General features: G+C 39.7%; 1 protein-coding gene across 48 annotated transcripts in view; it reads left to right on the forward strand.

Moving 5' to 3' along the window:
• Positions 1-24,130, forward strand: part of NEB (nebulin) — a 217,416-nt gene that overhangs the window by 85,760 nt on the left and 107,526 nt on the right. For all 48 annotated transcript variants that reach the window (XM_070070870.1, XM_070070875.1, XM_070070876.1 and 45 more), the window contains exons 63-74: positions 60-164; positions 3,927-4,034; positions 6,602-6,913; positions 9,456-9,659; positions 10,705-10,809; positions 13,301-13,408; positions 14,589-14,900; positions 15,195-15,398; positions 16,075-16,179; positions 21,605-21,712; positions 22,555-22,866; positions 23,788-23,991. In XM_070070870.1, the coding sequence (XP_069926971.1) occupies positions 60-164; positions 3,927-4,034; positions 6,602-6,913; positions 9,456-9,659; positions 10,705-10,809; positions 13,301-13,408; positions 14,589-14,900; positions 15,195-15,398; positions 16,075-16,179; positions 21,605-21,712; positions 22,555-22,866; positions 23,788-23,991 (2,187 nt within the window). The remainder of the gene's footprint in view (positions 1-59; positions 165-3,926; positions 4,035-6,601; positions 6,914-9,455; positions 9,660-10,704; positions 10,810-13,300; positions 13,409-14,588; positions 14,901-15,194; positions 15,399-16,074; positions 16,180-21,604; positions 21,713-22,554; positions 22,867-23,787; positions 23,992-24,130) is intronic.

Genomic DNA, 24,130 nt, shown 5'->3' on the forward strand with positions numbered 1-24,130 from the left:
CTACTAATTTATTTGCTGAAACTTTCTCCTGATGAATGTATATATATTTTCTTTGATAGCGTTTGTATACAGAAGCATGGGACAAGGACAAGACCCAGATCCATATAATGCCAGACACACCAGAAATTATGTTGGCAAGAATGAATAAAATCAACTACAGTGAGGTGAGCAGATGCTAATTCTCTGACATTTGCATTATTCTCTTATTTCAAAGGATCTATTCCACACAGATGTACTTTTGTAAAAGATTTTTTATTTATTTGAGAGGTAGAGTTAAGACAGAGAAAGGGAGAGACAGAGAGAAAGGTCTCATCCACTGGTTCACTCCCCAAATGGCCACAACAGCCAGAGCTGGGCCAATCTGGAGCCAGGAGCTTCTTCTGGTCTCCCACATGAGTGCATGGCCCAAGCACTTGGGCCATTCCCTACTGCTTTCCCAGGGCACAGCAGAGAGCTGGATCAGAAGAGGAGCAGCCAGAGCACCAACATGCACCTTATGGGATGCTGGCGCTGCAGGCGGAGGCTTAGCCTACTGTGCCATAGCGCTGGCCCTGCTAATGTCCTCTTAAACAGCGGCTTTATAAAGAATGTTCTTTGTTTTTTCTAATGTGAAAAACTCTTGCATTTCAATCACCATCATAAATGTCCAACTTTTGAGTAATAAGAATTGTTTAGATAGCACAAATCACAAGAACTAATAATTTAAGCAGTAACCATAAATTAAGTATACCATTTTTAAATTAATTTTTGAAGTTAGGAAATTAGCAATAGACCAAATAAATGAGTTCAAAAAATTCATGAAAAAATTGAATTAAAAGCTTAGTTATTTTTTAAATTCATGCATAGTTTTTCCATGATATGTATTTTACATGTGCCGCTAGATACTATAGCTTAACTGTGGTAAATACATTTTCCACACATGATATATTGTTCTCAAACTGTAGAGTCAACATTTAAGATTTTTTTTTTTTTTTTTTTGCCAGGCAGAGTTAGACAATGAAAGAGAGAGACAGAGAGTTATAGGCAGTGAGAGAGAGAGACAGAGAGAAAGGTCTTCCTTCCATTGGTTCACTCCCCTAGACCCAAGCACTTGAGCCATCCTCCACTGCCTTCCCCAGCCACAGCAGAGAGCTAGACTGGAAGAGGAGCAACCGGGACTAGTACTCGGCGCCCCAACCGGGACTAGAACCCAGGGTGCTGGCAACACAGGCAGAGGATTAGCAAAGTGAGCCATGGCGCCAGCTTAAGATTTTTAATATATAAGATTATTCATTATTCCCTCATCATATATGTAGGTCACCTATGAGGACTTAAACTGAGCAATAAATATACCACTTATGGCAACATTGCAATAAATATTACGCTGTTGAAATATTTGCAGAATTGAAAACTTGGGATTTAGTGGGTCAAAGTAAAGGACTGAAATCACAGTACCACAAAATGACAGAGGGAGAGGGAGAGAGAAAAGGAAAAAGAGAGGAAGGAAAAGAAGAGGGACAGAATGAACGTGCCTGCCAATGTGTGCGTGAGCAAGGCGATTTCCCTTTCACTTTCAGTGTACAAAGGGCCACCTACCCACTTCACAGTCAGTTGCTTAGAGAAGTCAGCCTCCCTTCCAGTGCAGGAGTGTCCACCCAATAAGTTGCTAAACTGCTTTTGCTTAAGGATTCCCAGTGACAAGGAGCTAATCTCGTAAGTCAGTTCCTTTGTTCTGGAGAATTCCATCAGAAAGTGCTTTGCTGATGGACCGACCCAGGACATGCTTTCTGCAAATCCAAAGACTTCTGAAGTTGTGCAGTCTATATCTATGCCTACCTACAGGGACAGAGCCAGCTCCTCTGATTGCCCAAATATCCCCAATTCCTGGATATCCCCAGGAAAACAGGATACTCAGAAATGAACAAAACATTGTGCATGAGGAATGACTGGTATAGAATGTGTGTGTGTGTGTGTGTGTGTATTTATAAAACCATATAGAATATCATTAACTATCATATTTGCTCCTCTGGACATTTGGCCAACATTGCATACCCTGTGCTGCCAGGGCTCATTGGCAGTTATGCCAATGCTTGTGCACATGGAACTGGGGTCAACCTAAAGACATTACACATGGACTAATGCTAGGTTCTCTCTATCCTAAATGTATGCAAATGGTAATTTAAATCTCAGTTCCAACATGGGTGTTTATGCAGTTTCTTTTTCGATTGAAGCTATGGGTTTAAGCTTATGGGAATTTTTGTAAATCTAAGATGATCTCAGCTGTTGTATTAGTTATTTCTCCCAGCTTTGTGCCAGCCAACCATAAAAGATTATTTCACAGGTTAGGTAAGCATTATAATCTATCTTTTGCAGAATATAACCTAGATAATTTACTTAGAATAACCACTATCTTAAGTAATTTTGGAGATGCAGACTCTAATTTTAGTGTTTGTATATATAGCTCTTAATTGTCACCACAGACTAAAAACATCAAATCCTGCTTTCAAATCAGAAAAGATTAAATTTGTAGCTTAACCCAAATTGTAGGTCCTTAGTTATTACAGAAAAGCATGTATTGTATATGCAGGAATTTTAGGACATAAAGAGCCCCTATAACCCTCTGCTCAGTATTTCAGGGATTGTCAGCTTAGTCTGTTGAAAAAGATCAGAGATGCTATTGTATGGCCACTAGTTCCACAGCTCCCTGGGAAAAATCCTGAGTATGTAGCCTGCCTGAGCTCCTTTATCTGTCTTTTCACCATCAGTTTAGTTCAACTCTTTTGTGTTTTCTTCTCGTTTAGGACAGGAAGGTAAAATGCAAATTTACTGTGTCATTGTTTTCTTCAAAGATTTTTGCTGGTTCCCCATTTTCTGTAAAATTAAGCACCAGCTTCTCCCTGGGCCTCCCCACTGTGAATTTGCTCCCTGGTGCCTTGATCCATGTGGTTCCCTTTGCCCTTGACTGCCATCTTAGTCTCTGGAAACCTGACTCATCATTGAAAATCCAGCTCAGAAGGTCACTGGTCTATGGGAACTTCTCTTGTTCTCAGTTCAGAGTAAATTACTCCTTCCTGGAGCTATTTGTTAGTAATCTGCTTAAATCACCTCTTGTGGTTTGACTTTTAAGCAGTTGATTTCATAGCTTATCAACTTTTCCTTGAAAATGGGAAAGGCCTCATCCTCATCTTTTTTTTTTTTAATTTTTATTTATTTGAAAGATAAACACACAGACCAGAGAGAGAGAGAGAGAGAGAGAATGTCCCATCTGATGGTTCATTCCCCAAATATCTGCAACAGTAGAACTCAATCAGGCTAAAGCTGGAAGCCCGGAACTCAGTTGGGATTTCCTACGTGGGTAGAAGGGACCTAAGTACTTAAGCGATTGCCTGCTGCCTCCTAGGGTGCACATTAGTAGGAGGCTGGAATTGGGAAGTGGAGCTGGTACGCCCATCCAGGCACCCTGACATGGGATGAGGTGTCTCAAGTGACATCTTAACCACTGCTCTAAATGTCCATCCCCTCATCTTCATCTATGATTTAAAGTACCCAGAACAGTGCCAGATACAGTGCTAAATAAATGTGAATTGAATCAATTGCTATGACCAGCTGTTCATCTGGATTTTCCCACCATAGGTCCATAAGTTTCAGCTTAATTTTTCCAGTGCTTTTCAAACTTGATTCACTATTTAAACATTTTAAAACAGCATGTAATAGCTATATATTACATGTAGTTAATTTAACATAAGTTCTAAAATAAAAATCAAAGATGCAATGTTGTTTGTGTCATTTTAGTCTTAACTTTATCCAAAATGCAGAAGGCTTAGAATTCTCAGAGGTTAGACTATCATAGACATCATTATCTGTGGGGAATTTAGTGAATTATTTCAATATTCTGCTAGTTTGGATGTGAATTTAAATATATGACTGTTTTTGTGGTCCAAATTTAGAGTCTGTATAAACTGGCCAATGAAGAAGCAAAGAAGAAAGGCTATGACTTGAGGAGTGACGCCATCCCCATTGTGGCGGCCAAGGCCTCCAGAGATATCGCCAGTGATGTAAGTTCTGCTCCCTGTACAAGATCCTTGAAATATAGCATTTTCACTGAACTAAATCTTTTAAGAGAACTTTCCAGGAGCTGATGCGTTGGTGTGGAAGTTATCCTGATATATGGGTCTGGAAGTCTTCAGAAACCTAGTTTTTAGGGAAATGAAAAATTTGGTGTTTATAAAAGGGATTTGTAACCTGCGAGACAGAACATCTTCAGTGAAAGTTGGTCCATCAAGGACAGAGAAAGATTCATTTATATGAAGGGCTCAGGTTTTGAAGATGCTTATGTTAAAAATAATCACTATGCAGTTAGAAAAGTTAATGGAAAGTGTAACTCATAAACTACAGTTCTCCCAGTGAAAATCATGGCTTGGTTATAAGGAACATTTTAATGTACAGTATTAAAAGTGCATGTGACATTAGCTATTATAATTCACCTTGTAAGATTATGAAGACAACGATCAGTACCAGAGGTGGCTACTGCCCAAGCTGCACCCTTAACAAATGTCCTGGCTGTGTGGGGTTTGCCATGCAGAGTTAAACCGTCATTTTTCCTAGTGACCCAGGAGTTCTTAAGGAACAGGCTATTGCTGTAAAAATCAAGTCCCACTGTTCTGGAATATGGTGATATATTCTCTTACATTATTTATCAAGGTAGTGATTTAGATTACGTCTGAGGGCACTTCAAAAAGTTCATGAGAAAAGGAATTAAAATATAAACTAATTTACGGACAAAAATTCTTGAAATCATGGCCTAATTTTTGCAAAATATGCATTTCCATAAACTTTTTGAAAACCCTCATATTTTGGACTCTTCCAGAAGATAGATTTGTGCCAATAATATAATGAAGTAATATTAACCAGCATTGAGAACTCTGTGCTACAAACTTTATTGCAGTATCCCAGTTAGTCTTTGTAATAACCCTGGATATACATATCATCATTACCCAAATTGTGTGGATTATTTAAGCAACTTGCCCAAAACCAAACTCATCAGATAGTGGAAGTGGAGACTCCAGAAGACCTAATTCCTTTCCTCTGTACTCTACTGAATCCTGCTGATTCATCTGTATACATTGAGGATCCCATATCTGAAATGCTGGACACAGGAAGTGCTTTGGATTTTTTCAGATTTTGGAATATTTTCATATACAAAGGGACTTCAAATAGTTTGTGAAAAATGGAATTAAAAGATAAGATTATTTTTATGTAAAAAAGTTTTGAAATCTATTCATAGTTTCTTCATAATACATATTTTCCATGAACTTTTAAAAAACATTATGAAAATAATGTCTTTTAAACATTATGAAAGGGTGACAGAGAAAGACTGAAATAGGGAGAGTAAGAGAGATCTTCCATCAGCTGACTCACTCCCCAAATGCCCCCCAACAACCAGGGCTGGAGCAGGCAGAAGCCAGGAACCTAGAACTCCATTCAGATCTCCCGCATGGGTGACAGGGGCTGCCATTATCTGCTGTCTCCCAGGATGCATTACCAGGAAGCTGGATTGAAAGTGGAGGAGCCAAGACTTAACCCAGCATTGCATTATGGGATATGGGCATTCCAAGCAGCAACTTAACCTGCTGCACCATGACACCTACTACTTCCATTAACTTTTGACGATCCCTTGTACATAATGAAATATCTTGGTGATGGAACCCAAGTCTAAATGTAAATTTCATATATGTTTTATGTGTACCCTGTGCACACAGCCCGGTGGTGTTTTACATATAACCTTTCTAACATGCCTGCACTTTGACTGTGACCTGTCTCATGAGGTCATGTGTGGAGGTTTCCACTTGCAGCACCATGTCTGCACACAGAAATTTTCAGGTTTTGGAGCATTTTAGATTTCAGATTTTTAGGTCAGGAGTAATCAACTTAATTGTCTTTGAGAGTGGAAACACACATTTTGCACATTTGGCTCAGATTCCAGGATGAAGTCAATGGACATGGAATAATAAAAGCACTGCTGGCCATGGGAAGCTAGAACTCCTAACTGTAGTAGGAGGACGCGCTTACCATCTGAGTTGCTACATCAGCCTTACTAGTAGAATCTTTTTCAAAATGATGCAAAAAATTTGCTATTGCCACTGAACTGCATTAATCCAATAAAAATAATAAATTCTCCTCTGTTGCTGCTACAAGTGGTCCTTGCCGTAGAGCACTCCATGCTTGTAGGAACCAGTCACTCCTTGTATTGCTTATAAAATACCCACACAACCAAGTATGTTCCTTTCTTTTTATGATTTTATTATAAGATCCAATTCACCAGTTTCCTTGGTTCAAGTGACCTCTCCCTGACTGCCACAGGAGACCTCTCTCCCCATTGTGTGCGCTTCTTACCTGCCAAACTGTTCCTTATTATCATGCCAAGGGTGATTCGGGATATATATCACAATTAAATTAGTTTCATCTATTTTACCACCTCTAGAAGCATCTAGGATAAAGGCCAGGATATGGGCTTAAGTTGGGCTTAAGCCAATTAAATTTTTATGAAAGTGAGAGAATTCTTGCAGACTTATAGCCCCGAAGGATCTACAATATAAACCTGATTTGTGCATTTTCATTTCAGTACAAATACAAAGATGGTTACCGCAAGCAGCTTGGCCACCACATTGGAGCACGGGACATCAAGGATGACCCCAAGATGATGTGGTCCATGCACGTGGCCAAGATCCAGAGTGACAGGGAGTACAAGAAGGACTTTGAGAAGTGGAAGACCAAGTTCAGCAGCCCAGTGGACATGCTGGGGGTGGTGCTGGCCAAGAAGTGCCAGACATTGGTCAGTGACATAGACTACAAGAACTACCTGCACCAGTGGACGTGCCTGCCTGACCAGAATGACGTCATGCACGCCCGGCAGGCCTATGATCTGCAGAGCGACGTGAGTACAGCAATTGTACAGGAGCTGTGTACAGAAATCATTTAGCTATGGAAAAGTGATTCTTTTTTTTAACCACTTCATACAATTTTATTGTTTTACAATTCTGGAGGTCAGAATCTGAAATAGGTCTCACCAGATTGAAGTTACAATATCAGCAGTTATATTCCAAGAGACCTCGGGGGATATCTGCTAGAGACTGGCTGCATTCCTTGGCTCGCAACCCCCTTCCACTGCCTTCAGCCAGCAACATTGGGCCAACTCCTTTTTTTTTTTTTTTTTTAGAAAGCTTTCATTTAATAAATATCAATTTCATAGGTATAGCTTTAGGAATATAGTGGTTCTTCCCCCAATACCCACCCTCCCACCCCCGCTCCCATCCCACCTCCTACTCCCTCTCCCACCCCATTCTTCCTTCAGATTCACTTTTAATTATATTTATATACAGAATATCAATGCTATACTAAGTAAGGGTTTCAACAGTTTGCACCCACACAGACACACAAAATATAAAGTACTCTTTGAAGACTAGTTTTACTGTTAATTCTCATAGTACAACTCATTAAGGATAGAGGTCCTACACGGAGAGCAAGTACACAGGGACTCCTGTTGATTTAATTAACGCTTTGATTTATGGTGTCAGTAATCACCTGAGGCTCTTGTCATGAGCTACCAAGGCTATGGAAACCTTTTGAGTCTACAAACTCCGTCAGCAGGAAAAGTGATTCTTTATACACAACATGTTGGCTAATTCATGCTGGGATTTATTACTCAGTAAATGAGATTGGAACTATTCTTGCTTTAGTTTGAATATATTAGGAGTCCTTATGAGGAAGTGAAGTTTACAACCTGGACTTAGTCTTACCAAAAAAAAAAAAAAAAAAAAACTGGAATAAGTGATGCTAGAATTCAGAGCCCACCTGAGAAAGACATTATCTTTTATCCTTGTAAGGGGGAATGAAACAACAAATTTTTATTTGAAATAAATTTACTCTGGAGTGTTTTTTTTCTCCACTTACTTGTCAAACAAACAAGGTTATACTGATTTGAATGCTAATGTCTGCCACAACACTAAATGTTTTTCTTATGACACAAAAGATGTTGCTGTACCTGCAGGCAACTTGGCTGTTTGGTTGATGCTTCTTGCTCTTAGCAATGTAGTCCTCTTTGTGGAGGGGCGGTAGGGCAAGGACAGAACTTGATGCTACTCAGGAGCAGATGCTCTATCAGAAATCCGAGAGTGAGAAGCATGTTTCCTGCAACATGCATATTATAACATTTAAAGGAATTCCTAAGCATCAGAGGGCTTTGAGGAATAACACAGTGGCTGTTCCTAGAAACTGAGCAGCTGCTGTCAACATACAGGACTCTGTTTTGCAAAAGGAAAGGCCTGCGCAAAAACAGTGAGAACGTTGATGGGCTGCTGGCCATCTGTCTGTCAGGTGCCACTCCTGGTTGCCTTCCTCCTACTCTGACGTGATCTTAATAATGTAGGAAGCATTGGAAACTTGAAAAGCATTCCAGAGATGGAAAATGCCAATTGCTTTCATTCTTGCTGCTCTGCCTTCGAGGGCAATAAGTAGTCAACACAGGACAGTTCCAAAAGACTTTTCATGTAGGCTGAAACATGCCAGTTGATGTTCTCAGTTGGTAGCTGTTACAGGTGAAATTCTACCAATGAACTGAGCAGAGGCCTAATACTGCAGCTGTGCAAGTTGTGAATATTTGAGGGCACATAAAAATCTTTAGCAGAAAAGCATGCTTAAAATTAAAGTGAGAAATGAAGACATGGCAGGATGATTCGAGAAAGGAGTTTGTGCCTCCATCCAGAGAACTTGTAGGGAAGGGCCTGGGATCCTGGACCAATGACTTGGTCTCTTATTGCAATAAATCCTGGACAATGTTATAGCTGCCGAAGGTCTATCCTGGGGACACAGGGGCTCTACATCATTCGTATATGTCAGCTTCATTTTGTTCCCTTAAAAAGAGCGTGAGAAATATTTAGAAATATAAGGAAAAAATACATAGATTGTAGTAAGAACCCAAATCACTGGAAAATCCCACTCCTCCTCACATATTTACCCACATTGTTTCGTGTGCCATTTTTCCAATTAGTATGTTAATGGCATTTCTACATAGCATCAATGTTTTCAGAAAGTGAGGCTTGTGATGTCTGCACAGTGTTTCATTTGTGTAGGCTTGAAATTGATTCCTGGTGGTCACTGTTGGACCAGGTATGGGCCCGTGTGTTTTTTCTCCCACTCTGGAGTGGCATTCTTTCCCTGTGCACGTAGAAATGATCATTGAAACAATCATAAGATATTAGCTAGGATCGCTTCTTTCCTAACAGCCCAAAATGTTTGATAATTCTTTATTCGGTTAGGAGACATTTCTGGGTCATCTCTGAACACTGTTCCTCTGTCCGTCTGCCTAGTATGGTGAACTGTATTGCTGTGAAAACAGAATTGCACTTTAATTCTATTTGCATTTTTACCCTACGTCTCTTGGTCTTGATGAAGAGTTTCTGCCTTTTTTCTCTGCTTAGAATATTTATAAGTCCGACCTCCAGTGGCTGAGAGGCATTGGTTGGGTCCCCATTGGGTCTCTGGAGGTGGCCAAGTGCAAGAGAGCAGCAGAGATCCTGAGTGACAACATCTACCGCCAGCCTCCAGACAAGCTGAAGTTTACCAGCGTGCCTGATTCTCTGGAACAGGTGCTGGCCAAGAACAATGCCATCAACATGAATAAGGTGAGCCCCAGCTGCCTCAAGCTTTTCCAAGATGCTCAAAGATGGCATTACACATTAATGCTTGCAGGAATCAGAGTTATCCACGACAATGGGGGGTCATGTTGACCTTTAAAATCACACACTTGAAACCTTCTAAATAATATCTGCAATTGCTCTTTCAACTTTGATAACTAACAACACGACTAAAACTTCCAATGAAATACCTTATATCCAAATCTGGCTTGTTTTTTCCAACTAGGTGGCTGATGACTTTTTTTTTTTAATGTAAAATACAGTATTAAAATTTATTTCACTTGTTTATCTTTTAACATTTGTTTATTAGTTTGTTTGTTTTTTTTTTTTTTTTTTTTTTTTTGACAGGCAGAGTGGACAGTGAGAGAGAGAGACAGAGAGAAAGGTCTTCCTTTGCCGTTGGTTCACCCTCCAATGGCCGCCGCGGCCGGCGCGCTGCGGCCGGCGCACCGCGCTGATCCGATGGCAGGAGCCAGGAGCCAGGTGCTTTTCCTGGTCTCCCATGGGGTGCAGGGCCCAAGCACCTGGGCCATCCTCCACTGCACTCCCGGGCCACAGCAGAGGGCTGGCCTGGAAGAGGGGCAACCGGGACAGAATCCTGCGCCCCAACCGGGACTAGAACCCGGTGTGCCGGCGCCGCTAGGTGGAGGATTAGCCTAGTGAGCCGCGGCGCCGGCTATTAGTTTTAAAAGTTAAAAATTTTAACATTTTGTCACATTCACTTCATATAAATACGCATATATGCATATTTTAGTTAGTTTATATGAAGTGAATTTTAGTTAAATATGCATATATGCTATTTTTTCTTAAACAGAAATATTAGTATCATAAAGAGAGGGATACATGACAATGATCATAACATGAAGAAAGAAGGGTATATTGTCATGTACGTGGTATAATTCTGTGATGCAGCATTTGTAACTGTACCAGATGATATGATATCTATACAGTTTTGTACTACCTATGATTATAACTCCAGATTTTTTGTAATCCCTATTTCAAAGGGTTTTAAATCAACCTATTTCTTTTACAGCGTTTATACACAGAAGCCTGGGACAAAGATAAAACTCAAATCCATATAATGCCTGATACACCAGAAATCATGCTAGCAAGGCAGAATAAGATCAACTACAGCGAGGTATGAGGAAAATCTGTGGTGCTATGCATATGTTTGCTTACCTACACTTGGTTTTACGGAGATCCTGAGCCTCATCTCTCAGGGTACATGTGGCTGTTTCATATGAACATGCAGTCCATCGAGACTTTCTGCTCTGGTTGAATGTTAGTTTTAGAGGGTTCCTCAGGCAAGTTGAAGTCCTATTGTCTTTCCAGTTTGTGACCAACCCCAGTGTGGGTCAGTGAGACTGGATAGTGTTTGGGCATGTTCAAGGGGGAGGATTGCCAGATAAAATACTGGCCCATTCTTTGCACTAAAACAGTATTTGCTGTTTACCTGAAATTCATGTTCAACTTGATATGCTGTATTTGTATTCAGAAAAGCTGGCAACCTTTCCCGGGGGGCCTCAAATCATGTGTGTCTCTTCCCCACCTGGGTCTGGAATAAAATTAGGAAATAAAGGAATAGAAACAGAAGTCAAGATCTCAAGTGTTTTCTAATACTGAAGTTAGATTAAAGGGTGCAATTATAAGAGAGCCAAATGGGTCTGTAACTGAACCTCAGGATTAGGTTTCCCCACCCAGCACAGGCTGAGCTGGACTGGAGCCGGGGCGGGGAGGGGGCTTCCTGGAGTCCAGAGGGACAGAGGACACCAGGTCTGATCCTAAAGGGAGAATGGGGAGGTGAGCAGAGGCCGACCCTAATTCTATCCCTGCTAATTAGATGATCAGTAAATCAGTGCACCTCTCCAGGGCACAGAGACTGAAGGGACAGAGGAAGGCCAGCGGTAACGTAATCAAGCTTCTTTCTTTTATACAAAGAAAACCTCGAGCTTAGGGATGAAGTGTTCTCTCTCATCATGATTTTTTTTTTAAATTTTTTGACAGGCAGAGTGGATAGTGAGAGAGAGAGAGAGAGAGAGAGAGAGAGAGAGAAAGGTCTTCCTTTTGCCATTGGTTCACCCTCCAATGGCCGCCACAGCCAGCGCGCTGTGGCCGGCGCACCGCGCGGATCTGATGGTAGGAGCCAGGTACTTTTCCTGGTCTCCCATGGGGTGCAGGGCCCAAGCACTTGGGCCATCCTCCACTGCACTCCCTGGCCACAGCAGAGAGCTGGCCTGGAAGAGGGGCAACCGGGACAGAAACCGGCACCCTGACTGGGACTAGAACCCGGTGTGCCGGCGCCGCAAGGCAAAGGATTAGCCTAGTGAGCCATGGCGCCGGCCCTCATCACGATTTTTTTAATAGTAAAATGAAATTTTACAGATGTGTGTTTTACTAATATGGTATAACCAATATTTAGAGTATTTTTAAAATATTTATTTGAAAGATCTGTTTACTTGACAGAGAGGGTGGGAGGGGGGAGAGCAAGAGAGATCTTCCATCTACTGGTTCATTTCCCAAAGGCCTGAGAGAGCCAGGGTTAGGCAAGGGCCAAAGCTAGGATCCAGGAACTCCATCTGGGTCTCCAAGGTGGATGACAGGAACTCAAATACCTGGGCCATCATCTGTTGCCTCCCAGGCCCATTAGCAGGCAACTGAACAGGAGGTACATAGAAGATAGGACTTGAACCAGGCACTCCAGTATGGCTTTGAGAGTCCCAGCTGGTAGCTTAACTTACTGAACCACAACTCCTGCTCTCTCAAACTTAGAATTTGTTTAAAGGTTTATTTTTTACTTACTTGAAAAGCAGAGTTACAGAAAGAGGGAGAGACAGAAAGAGCTTCCATCTGCTGGTTTACTCTCCAAATAGCCACAATGACTGGAGTTGGACTGACCTAAAGCCAGGAGCCAGGAGCCAGGAGCCAGGAGTTTCTTCCAGGTCTCGCACATGGGTGCAGGAGCCCCAAGTACTTGGGGCATTTGCTGCTGCTTACTGAGGTGCATTAGCAGGGAGCTGGATTGGAAGTGGAGCAGCCAGGAATTGAATCGGCACCGATACTGGATGCCCACGCTGCAGACAGCAGCTTAACCTTCTACACCACAGCATTGTCCCTCTCAAATTTACAGTCTTAAAGTTGAGATTATAGTCAAGTTAATTGTGTTTTAAGTTGTACTTTATTTATTTTTTTGCTTTTGAACATGTTACCTGGTGGTCATAAAATTTTGATAATGAAATCAAATATTTTTATTTGTGCACATTATATTAAATATTCTGCCATTCGTTTTTTGCTTAGTGGCATAATACAGATTGGTGTTTTGTCTATTGATATGTTTTACTAGATTATATTAATCTATGTTTATATGTATTTCACTTAATATACAAATGATATTAATCCATAATGACATAATAGACTAACATGCCAATCGATATTAATATTCATTGCCATATGCTATTTAATTCTGTTGCTGCATAGTATTCTTCATAGGAATAGCATTTATTTACTTTCCATTATTGTGAGAAATTTAGACTGTTTCTAGTTCTTATCCCTTCTAAAATTATATGATGTGTCACTTGATAATCTTCAAATTGTTGCTGCCTGGTCTTTTAACTCTGCCTCTCTTTCTGTAGAGTCTGTATAAACTGGCCAATGAAGAAGCAAAGAAGAAAGGCTATGACTTGAGGAGTGACGCCATCCCCATTGTGGCAGCCAAGGCCTCCAGAGATATCGCCAGTGACGTGAGTACAAACCCGGATATTTATGTAGGTGGAGAAGCTGGGGAGGCAGGATCATTATTACAGCAGGCAGATGCAGCTGCTTGCCAGTTAGGGCACACTTACTGATCAGTTTTCCTAAATCAAAGATATGTTTTTTATTTGAAAAAACTCACATATTTAACTCCAGAGACTTTAATATCAAGGTACTATGGGGAGGTGGTACCCTAAATTTTGATAAAGATTGAGTCAGAGTACAGTGATTTTAATGTTTATTATTATGAGAAACCTATCTCCATATTTTGATAGCATAGCTCTTCAGAGAAAAGAAAATGCCCAAAGAGTTTTTAAAAATCCCTTGGCTCCATGTATTGGTTCAACATTAAAGAAGATCCAGGACAGCCAGGTCAAGGGAAATGCCCAACTCCTGCTCTGTAATTTTTGTCGGCTCTTTGAAAAGTTACTTTAAGAGCTTCCTTTTGAATTGTTTTTAAACCAAAAGAAAGAAAAAGTGGGAAAAAAACTCAGAAAAATGGTGAACAGGTATCTCTGGAGGAAGTGGGTCCTTTGAAGAATTCAGAGTTCTATAAATTTATATTAGTGGCTTGCCTGAATTAGAGAGAAAATAGCCAGAGTTGGTCCTGATTGCTACCAACTGCAAAATGCTTTGTGATCAGTGTTCAGCCCATTTTCTCACTTGAGGAATCCCAAGCACCTGTCTCTGACAGATAGGACATGCAGAGGGAAACACGATCCTGTCCATTTTGGAGTCAAGTGCCCCAGTAAAAGTCAGAAGGGCTAGTTGTGGGAGGGATGATGGGTGTGTTAGGTGGGGGATTGGATATCTACAGACTCAGGGGTAGCATTCTCAATATTGTATGTAAGATTTCTGGGTTGATTGATTTCACTGGCCCAAGAAAAAGAAAAGGCAATACACGGACTGATTGATGTGAAAAATATTACTGCCTTTCTTTCCAGGCACTGAGTGTCTGCAAACCATAGGACTTTGTAGTTTGGCCTGTCTTCCCATTAGGCTATTGCTGTGAAGTCTAATCAGAGTTTAGGATGAGAAGATGAACTGATAATCGGATAATTCTATTTCTCTGCAAGCATTACTAATTTAAAAATCATGCCATTTAAATCAATGAGATTTTGATCTCTTTTTATTCACTTTTTATTTTCGAAATGGCCACTTTCATTTCAGTACAAATACAAAGATGGTTACCGCAGGCAGCTTGGCCACCACATTGGAGCACGGGACATCAAGGATGACCCCAAGATGATGTGGTCCATGCACGTGGCCAAGATCCAGAGTGACAGGGAGTACAAGAAGGACTTTGAGAAGTGGAAGACCAAGTTCAGCAGCCCAGTGGACATGCTGGGGGTGGTGCTGGCCAAGAAGTGCCAGACGTTGGTCAGTGACATAGACTACAAGAACTACCTGCACCAGTGGACCTGCCTGCCTGACCAGAATGACGTCATGCACGCCCGGCAGGCCTATGATCTGCAGAGCGACGTGAGTACCTAAGATCTGCAGTGTCCATGCTTATTCTGGTAAAACATAGACAATGGCCTAGGGTTAGATAGACCCCTCAGCCCTCAGAGGGATGATGTTTCTTTTCTTTGCTCCCCATTTTTTTTGAGAGACAGCATGACATCAAGAGACTATATCCAATTTTGCCTTCATATTTCAAAAGACGTGGCTATAAAATTTAACTATGCAACATTTTCCAGTCTTTTTTTGTTATTATTTTTGAAATCCAGTGTCATAAGGTCTTCAGTCATACTTGATTTTGTTTGCTTTCACCAGAACATTTATAAATCTGATCTCCAGTGGTTGAGAGGCATTGGTTGGGTCCCCATTGGGTCTGTGGATTTGGTCAAGTGCAAGAGAGCGGCAGAGATCCTGAGTGACAACATCTACCGCCAGTCTCCAGACAAGCTGAAGTTCACCAGCGTGACTGATTCTCTGGAACAGGTGCTGGCCAAGAACAATGCCATCAATATGAACAAGGTGAGTCCCCATGTAGGAGGAGATAAAAATGCCTATGATTAACATAGTCTTCTTTCTTTACCCAATTAAATTGCTATCTAAAATACCAGTGATTGGTTGAGTTCTTATTCAGTTACTTGAGAATTACAAAAATCTATGGCAGAATTTTTGCTTTGATGTCTCTTATAATAGGCCACCTATATTTGGGGTTCGCATTGTTTAAAACTTATGAAAGTATGTTATAGATTATTTGGCATCTTTCATGTTGGGTACATATCTAGGTAAGCATAGAAATAACAAGATGCAAATCTCTATAACTTTTATTCAAAATAAATCTAGAGATGGCACATCCAGGTTTATTTGTAGTTAAACAACAAATATCCAAGAAGAAAAACCATGGGGAGGATTTGTTAACATAGCCACATACAGATATGGATGTGTGTATGATTTTCATTTAATTTGAGGGTGACTGGTTACTTACACAGAGACACATTCTGCTTTTCTGTATATTATTTCTTTTTGTATATTACAATACATTTATATTTAGTTATGACAAACATCCTATAAAATCAAAGTGGCTAAGAAGAGTGTTAACAGAGAGCACATAACACAAATAGCAGGGGGACTGGCTTTCAGCTCTGTTATCATCTCTTAATTGCAAACTCCTGTTTACAACAAACATTTTTATTTTTCATAGCGCTTATACACAGAAGCCTGGGACAAAGACAAGACTCAGATCCATATGATGCCTGACACACCTGAAATTATGTTGGCAAGACAAAATAAAATGAATTACAGTGAGGTAAGGCCATTTATTTCCTCTCTGGCCACACTGATTTTTATTGATGCAGAAATGTCAGAGTTATAACTTTAATCCTCATTATGCCAACTAGCTGAGTTTTCTTTTTTTTATGCTCAATATCTTAGCTTGAATATACATATTAATATATATCTAAAAGGTAGATAGAAAGATAAATAAATAGATAAAATTGTCTCTACATCAGAAGGGAAAAAAATCCCTCAAAGTCAACTACTAATAACTGAGTTATATAATTTTAGTTAAAAATGATTGTGTTTCTCAAATTAAATCATTATTCAATGTCTCCTATGAGTTTTTCTTCAGCTACCTCATGTATAAAATGAGATAAAGATGCCTTTTTTGAATAATGTGTTTGATAAATAAATGAGATAAAATATATACCTTTGCCTAATGTGGAATCTGGTGCAAAATAGTTGCTTAACACACTTTAATTTCTTCCCTTTATACTCTAATAATTCACCATGAATACTAAGTTTATTTAATATGCCCAAAATAACTTGGGGTTTATTTATGAGAACTGAAATGATCGTTCCTAAATTCACTCATTTCAAAATTGCCTGAGGACAATAAAACTCATCCTTTTATGAACTGTCTCCAGTCTTCTTAAACTTGTCATCATAAATCTTGGCAGTGTAGAAATAGTGCTGTATAAATAGCTGCTTGTACAATTGCTCTTGCCCAAGTCAAGAATTTATCTGGTTGATTCAAGAAGAATATTAATTTCTTACACATTCATGTGTCTTCATTTAAAAATAAAGGAGGGAAGATTTTTCTTCAGTTTGAGATTACTGAAAAATTTAATTGATCTTTAAGACTTGTCCAAATTTATCATTTTACCTATATTAATTCCTTTTGCCTATAATAATGTAGCCCTAAAGAGCAGACAGGCTTATATCAAATAATCAGGACAAGCATGATGGAGTAGATATGATTTTGATATATTGATTTTCTCAGATAATCAATATATCAAGGATAAGTCAAGGATAAATCTGATCATGAATATTTGACTGGCCTTGGCTTCAGTCCTTATTGAATGAGCAGTTTTTTTCTTGGCCGTGGAACTTCTTCCAAGAAGCTTATGTTGCCTATGGCAGCAGTAGTTTCTTCCCGACTGTAGGGAAGCTCCTAAACCTCTCCTTGTAGGAGAGTCAAGGTGAGTTGAGGTGAGTTAAGGCAATTAGGTGAGTGAAGGCAATTTCTTTTTTTTCCCAGACTGCCGAGAGGAAAGTGGGCTTTTTTTTTTTTTTTTAAGATTTATTTATTTATTTATTTGAAAGGCAGAGTTACAGAGAAGCAGAGGCAGAGAGAAAGGTCTTCCATCCACTGGTTCACTCCCCAGATGTCCACAATGACTGTAGCTGCACCAATCCGAAGCCAGGAGCTTCTTCCGGGTCTCCCACGTGGGTGCAGAGGGTGCACCCTGGGCCATCTTCTGCTTTCCCAGGCCATAGCAGAGATCTGGATGGAAAGTGGAGCAGCTGGTACCTGAACCAGCACCCATATGGGATGCCAGCACTGCAGGCTGAGGCTTTACCTGCTACACCACAGCACTGACCCCCATGGGCTATTTTTTAATTCTAAAATTTTCAGCTGGATTTACTTTTGTAAACAGCATGATTGTTAATTACCTAAGAAGTATTTTCTGAAGACTGAACTTTGGAGTGGCCCACTTAAATTTATTCTCAGGCCATCATCAGTGATACCTTCATTCCATAAATGTAAAAACAAAGCACAACAAATATATCTGATTTTTATCTCTTAGCTTCTCATGTATTCAAGTCCTTTTGGATAAGTGACTTACCCAACAAGCTTTAAGATGTAGCCTTGATGATAACTAAATGTGTTCTCTTCTTTGAAGCACTGAATCTTTTTCAAATGTTGGGGAAAAAAGGAAGCTTTTTACTTGAAATAGAGTTTTTTCCATTGATATTACAATGATATATCTGAGCATTTCTCTTCAAAGGAAAAATACAACAGATGAAGTATTTGACTCTCCAGTTACAAAAGAAACATTTCTAGATATTTTTAAGAAAAAAATGTACCCTTTCAGTTTTATCTCAAAATACTACATTTATTCACATTTTAAATTTTGTTTGTTTGATAAACAGAAGGATAGAGGGAGAGGGAGAGGGAGAGAGAGAGAGAGAGAAAGAAAGAAAGAACGAGTGCTCCCATATACTGGTTCACGCTCCAAATGCCTGCAATGGCTGGTGCTGGGCTAGGGCTTAAGCCAGGAGTTGGGAATTTAATCCAGTCTCACCCATGGGTAGCAGGGACCCAGCTGCTTGAGCCATCATCATGGGCTCCTAGGGTTGCACATTGGCAGGAAGCTGGAGTCGGGGGCAAGAGCTGGGAAGTGAACCCAGCACTCCAATATGGGATGTAGGCATCTTAACCACTAGTCTAAATGCCTGCTCCTAGTCTTATTTTTTTAACTTTTCCTATAAATGTCATCTTGAAAAAGACATAGACTTCCACATCTCAGTATTGCTCACCATAAACACACAATAGCATCTCTCTAGGTCTTCTAAGTCATTTAAATAGTAATGTCTGTGAATCATATTTATACTTCAGATACTATTCTAGTGTTCTTAATCTCATTAGAGAATGGGACATAAGAATGAGAAAATTAGTTTTAATTATTTCTGTCACACTTTTAAAGAAATTTCCTTACATTGAAGTTTTAGCTTTAACAAGTACTCTGAACAGTAATGCCCTCCAAATTCGTAGATCCTCGTTGCTTTCCCCTTAAGACCACAAGTGATTTCTAAACCCTTTTCCAGGCCTGTCTACCACTGGTTTTGTGTCTACTTTAACAAACCCTATGAGTCTCTTAATAGAGGAAAGGGAGAACCTGAAACTAGAGATTAAATTATTCAGTTGTGGAGTGACTTAAGTGCTACATCTCTGTAGCAGGGTGTAGAGACAAGCCACCTTCAAACCTCAGCTTCACTCGAGGTAACTCAAAGGGTTTCCAGGGGGAATGCGGTTATAGGTAGATTTGAGGAATTCGGTTAACATAACTTCGACTTCCATGAATACTCTCTTCCAGCTTGTCTACTAAGAACACAACCATACTTCCTCTTTCATAGCTACTTTCCTTTTACTCGAAAACAAGAAAAGCCTGGTTTAAAGCTGGGGAAAGAAACCAGACAACTCAACGCCATTTGTGCTCTTGAATTAAATCCTGGGAAGAAAAACATTACTATAAAGGACATGATTGACGCAATTGGCAAGAATTGAATAACCACTGTTTATTAGATAATAAAAGATATGATTAAATAGTAATTTTATATCAATATTAAATTTCCTAAATTTGCTAAATATATTGCAGTTACACAAAACTGTCTTTATTCTTAGGAGACATGTGGTGAAGCATGTAAGGGTAAAGAAAATGATAACTCCAGTTTACTCTTAGTTGGTTGAAATATTGAAAATAAGGGGAAAACAGAAGACAAAAGGCAGATGTAGAAAATATATTAATAAATTGGATAGTTTGGGGTTCCTGGTATCATTCTTCTAACTTTTCTGTAGGTTTGAAATTTGTCAAAATAACAAAAAATAAATTTTAAAATATCAAAACATGGTAAAATATTTGACTAATTATGTAAAGATTTTATTTTTAAAAGAAGAAAAAAAGCACATTTGCCCCCATGGTTACTGTGCTGCAAACCTAAGATTATTAAAACAACAGAACTCTACCAGACAATTGACTTCATGAATGTCTACTAAAATCTTTTTCAATTGAGGCATCATGAACTCCCATAAGTCACAGAGATCTCACTGAGACACTTAGTAAATTTTTACTTTTTATGTTCAAAAATTTATAAAATATAAATTTAAATACTTATATGTGGTAAGAGGATATGGAATCAGTCAAAATTCTTGCAGGTGGTTCACGAATACAAAAAGCTACAGACTATTTGTATACAGTTTGTTCAATGCATGATTCTCAAAACTATACTCTTATGAAACACCTGTGTGTTATCTTGTGTGCATCTGTCCTGCTACAGAAACTCAACTATGGTAGTATCTGTGAATTCTCAGAAAAAAAATTAATAAATAGAATTTTGTCAGTTCTCCCTCTTTGGCTTGTAAGCCATTGGTTCCTACTTCTCCTCGTGTCTTGTAATTTCCAGGAGTTGACAAAATAAATGCCTAGAGGGCAAATCAATATTAACACAGAGAGATTCAAAACAGTGGATCATCCTAGTTCAGCCCTATTTTGATATAGACACATGCTTATAGTGATAGTATTGTTTTATTATATAATCACATTCTCTACTAGTAAAATTGTTCTGAATTCACATCTGTAATTAAATACATCAATATTTTATGGCTGTCTCATGAAAAGAGCATGTGTTGAATAATCTAGTACATTTTTAAACTATTTCAGAATGTTTATTTTTTGTTTAAGATTGATTTTTTTATTTGAAAGGCAGAGAGGCAGAGGTAGAGAGAGGAAGGGAGAAAGAGAGAGAGAGCGAGATCTCCCATACACTGGTTCACTCTCCAGATGGCTGCAATGGCCAGAGCTGCACTGATCTGAAGCCAGGAGCCAGGAGCTTCTTCCGGATCCCCAACATGGATGCAGGGGTCCAAGGACTTGGGCCATCTTCTACTGCTTTCACAGCCATAGCAGAGAGCTGGATTGGAAGTGGAACAGCTGGGACTCAAAGCAGCACCCATATGGGATTCTGGCACTGCAGGCAGCAGCTTTACCAGCTACACCACAGCGCCAGCCCCACAATCTAATACATTTGAAAACTATTGATTTAAGGTCGGCACCGCGGCTCACTAGGCTAATCCTCCGCCTTGTGGCACCAGCACACCGGGTTCTAGTCCCGGTCGGGGCACCCGATTCTGTCCCGGTTGCCCCTCTTCCAGGCCAGCTCTCTGCTGTGGCCAGGGAGTGCAGTGGAGGATGGCCCAGGTGCTTGGGCCCTGCACCCCATGGGAGACCAGGAAAAGCACCTGGCTCCTGGCTCCTGCCATCGGATCGGCGCGGTGCGCTGGTTGCAGCGCGCCGGCCGCGCCAGCCATTGGAGGGTGAACCAACGGCAAAGGAAGACCTTTCTCTCTGTCTCTCTCTCTCACTGTCCACTCCTGCCTGTCAAAAAAAATAAAAATAAAAAAAATTAAAAAAAAAGAAAACTATTGATTTAGTGTATAAAATCTGTAAGAATTTTCACAAAGAGAAGTTGTGATGTTAAAGTTTTCTGAATAAGAAATTTCCATTTAACCAAATAGCTTGGATAAACAGAAAGTAAAAAAATTTTTAAATGTATTTAAGGCCAAACACACTAGTGTAATTCTGTATCTAGAAGTTGTCTTCCTTTGACAAAATTAAAAAATGTTTAGAGAGAATGAGAGCTTGAAATCTAAACATTGCTGTTTCTTTCCTCAGAATTTCTATCGTCAGGCCATGGAAGAAGCCAAGAAAGAAGGCTATGACTTGAGAAGTGACGCCATCCCCATTGTGGCTGCCAAGGCCTCCCGGGATATTGCCAGTGATGTAAGAGCTGATCAAGTCCTAACATTTGGTACCAATCAGGCCAGTCACCTGCAAGGGGAATCGTGTTCTTGGAATACAGCTGAAAGTCCCTTTAGCCATCATCCACCTTAACTGCCTTCATTGCATAGACCAATAAATTGAGGCCTGAGGCAGTAGCTAACTTGCCCAGGATCACAAACATCCCGTTGGCAAAACCTAGACTGCACTGTGGTTCCTTGGATTCTTTTGGTCTTTCTATACTAGGAATGAGTGCTTGACTCTGATTAGATGAACTTACGTTTAGCTACTCATAAAACCTCACAAACTCTCCTTAGGATACACTCAAAGTACAGTTGCCAGAAGAAGCAAATTTAACTGAGTTCTCCCTCATTACTTGAAGGATGGATAGCGCAAAAGCTGAAGGTCTTCTCCCTGTAGTGGCCACACAATCAGTATCTCTTTACCCTACAAATGAAAACATCAAATTCCTGGCCATCTTTCAAATTAACCCACATTGTAAAACTGCCTATTTTTATAGGTCTTTATGTTTCGTAATTGTGAAAAAAATGCACCTACATTAAATTGTACCATCTTCACCATTTTTAACTATGTAGTTAAGCAATGTTGAGTATAACATAGGATACCTTACCATATATAAAGGAGTCATCTGTGGAGTTCTGTAGAGATGGGCCAAAGAGTATAGCACCCTCTTCTTGGGGAGTCACCTTGCCCCAGTGTGTAGCACCACACCAACAGATAACAGAAAACTGCCTGTTATCTCAAGAATTTATAACACAAACATCACTGCAGTAAGAACAGGGAACCATTCTCGTGCCTCTTATTTACTGGCTTCTCTCTTTCAGTACAAATACAAAGAAGCTTATCGTAAGCAGTTGGGCCACCACATTGGTGCCCGAGCTATACATGATGACCCCAAGATGATGTGGTCCCTCCATATTGCCAAAGTGCAGAGTGACCGTGAGTACAAGAAAGAATTTGAGAAGTACAAGACAAGGTACAGCAGCCCAGTGGACATGCTCGGTATTGTTTTGGCCAAAAAATGTCAGACCTTGGTCAGTGATGTGGACTACAAAAATCTTCTGCATGAGTGGACCTGCCTGCCTGATCAGAATGATGTCATTCAAGCCCGGAAAGCTTATGACCTCCAGAGTGACGTGAGTATCCCTGTCAATAGCAGGTTGCAACCTGTTCTTCCTAGGGCCAATGGCCTGCACCTTGTTTGTATATTTCAAGTAATGTACAACAGACTGTCTGAAAGGCATTTTCAATGGGGAGCACTATAATTTTTTTTTTTTACAATTTTTGCTCTCCCTCAAAGTTTATATGTAAAAGAAAATAAATATTATCAGTTCTATACAGGTAGATCTCTTCCTTGAAGACTTAGGCTTCTTTATCTTAATCAGATGCAACTTAGCCTCCAGAAATATATAGAAAATGTTTGACTAAAAACATAGAAATGTGTGTGCATGTCAATGGAATGTGGTGCAGAGGGAATGGGAAGAAAAACATATTATGCTACATTATATGAATAAATGCTTACATATTATATATACAGACAGGAAAATATTGAGACAGCCTTTTGTAAACCCCAAATCTGATTAAAATTTAGCATGTCCTATTGAGAGAAAAATAAAATGAATAATTAAGGAAATACCTATATATCTTCCCCAAACACATTTCCTTTATACATTTGGTATGTTGTGATTTTTGAGGATGGCCGCACAGGCGAGGGTTTTTGTTATTGCAACACTCACACAGCATTGGTCTGAGCACATTTCCCAAGGCTAGTGAAGCACTGCTCTCGTGTAAAAACCGTGTAATACCCTCAAGGGTTAAGACCACGTTTTTGCTTAAGTAAAAAAGCTTTCATCATTCTTGGTACCATACGCCATACAAAAAAAAAATGCCAGAAAATAATATGCTTATGGTTTAGTAATGCTATAAGTAAGTAACTTATTATTCTGGGAATTTTAACTGTTTACCAGTACTTTTATATTTCTCTAGTATGACACATTTGGCAACAATGAATCTGAAACACTAATTTAATAAATTGTTTCTTGTCTGTTGACCTATAGAATCTGTATAAGTCAGACCTGGAATGGTTGAGAGGCATTGGCTGGGTTCCCATTGGTTCTTTGGAAGTTGTCAAAGCCAAGAGGGCTACAGAGATACTGAGTGATAACCTCTACCGGACACGACCAGACACGTTGAAATTTACCAGTGTAACTGACTCTCTGGAGCAGGTGCTAGCCAAGAACAATGCAATAAACATGAATAAGGTGAGTCTTAAATCCTCACCATTGGATATCAGAAGTTACTATAGAAAAAATTTTGACACTTTGTTATATTTTAAAAATTGCTATAAGAATTATACTTTTTAAAATGACTTTTCTACTCTACTACTATAATTATTTAGTG

This window comes from Oryctolagus cuniculus, chromosome 3, assembly GCF_964237555.1.
Source record: "Oryctolagus cuniculus chromosome 3, mOryCun1.1, whole genome shotgun sequence".
In the NCBI taxonomy this organism is placed as follows: Eukaryota; Metazoa; Chordata; class Mammalia; order Lagomorpha; family Leporidae; genus Oryctolagus; species Oryctolagus cuniculus.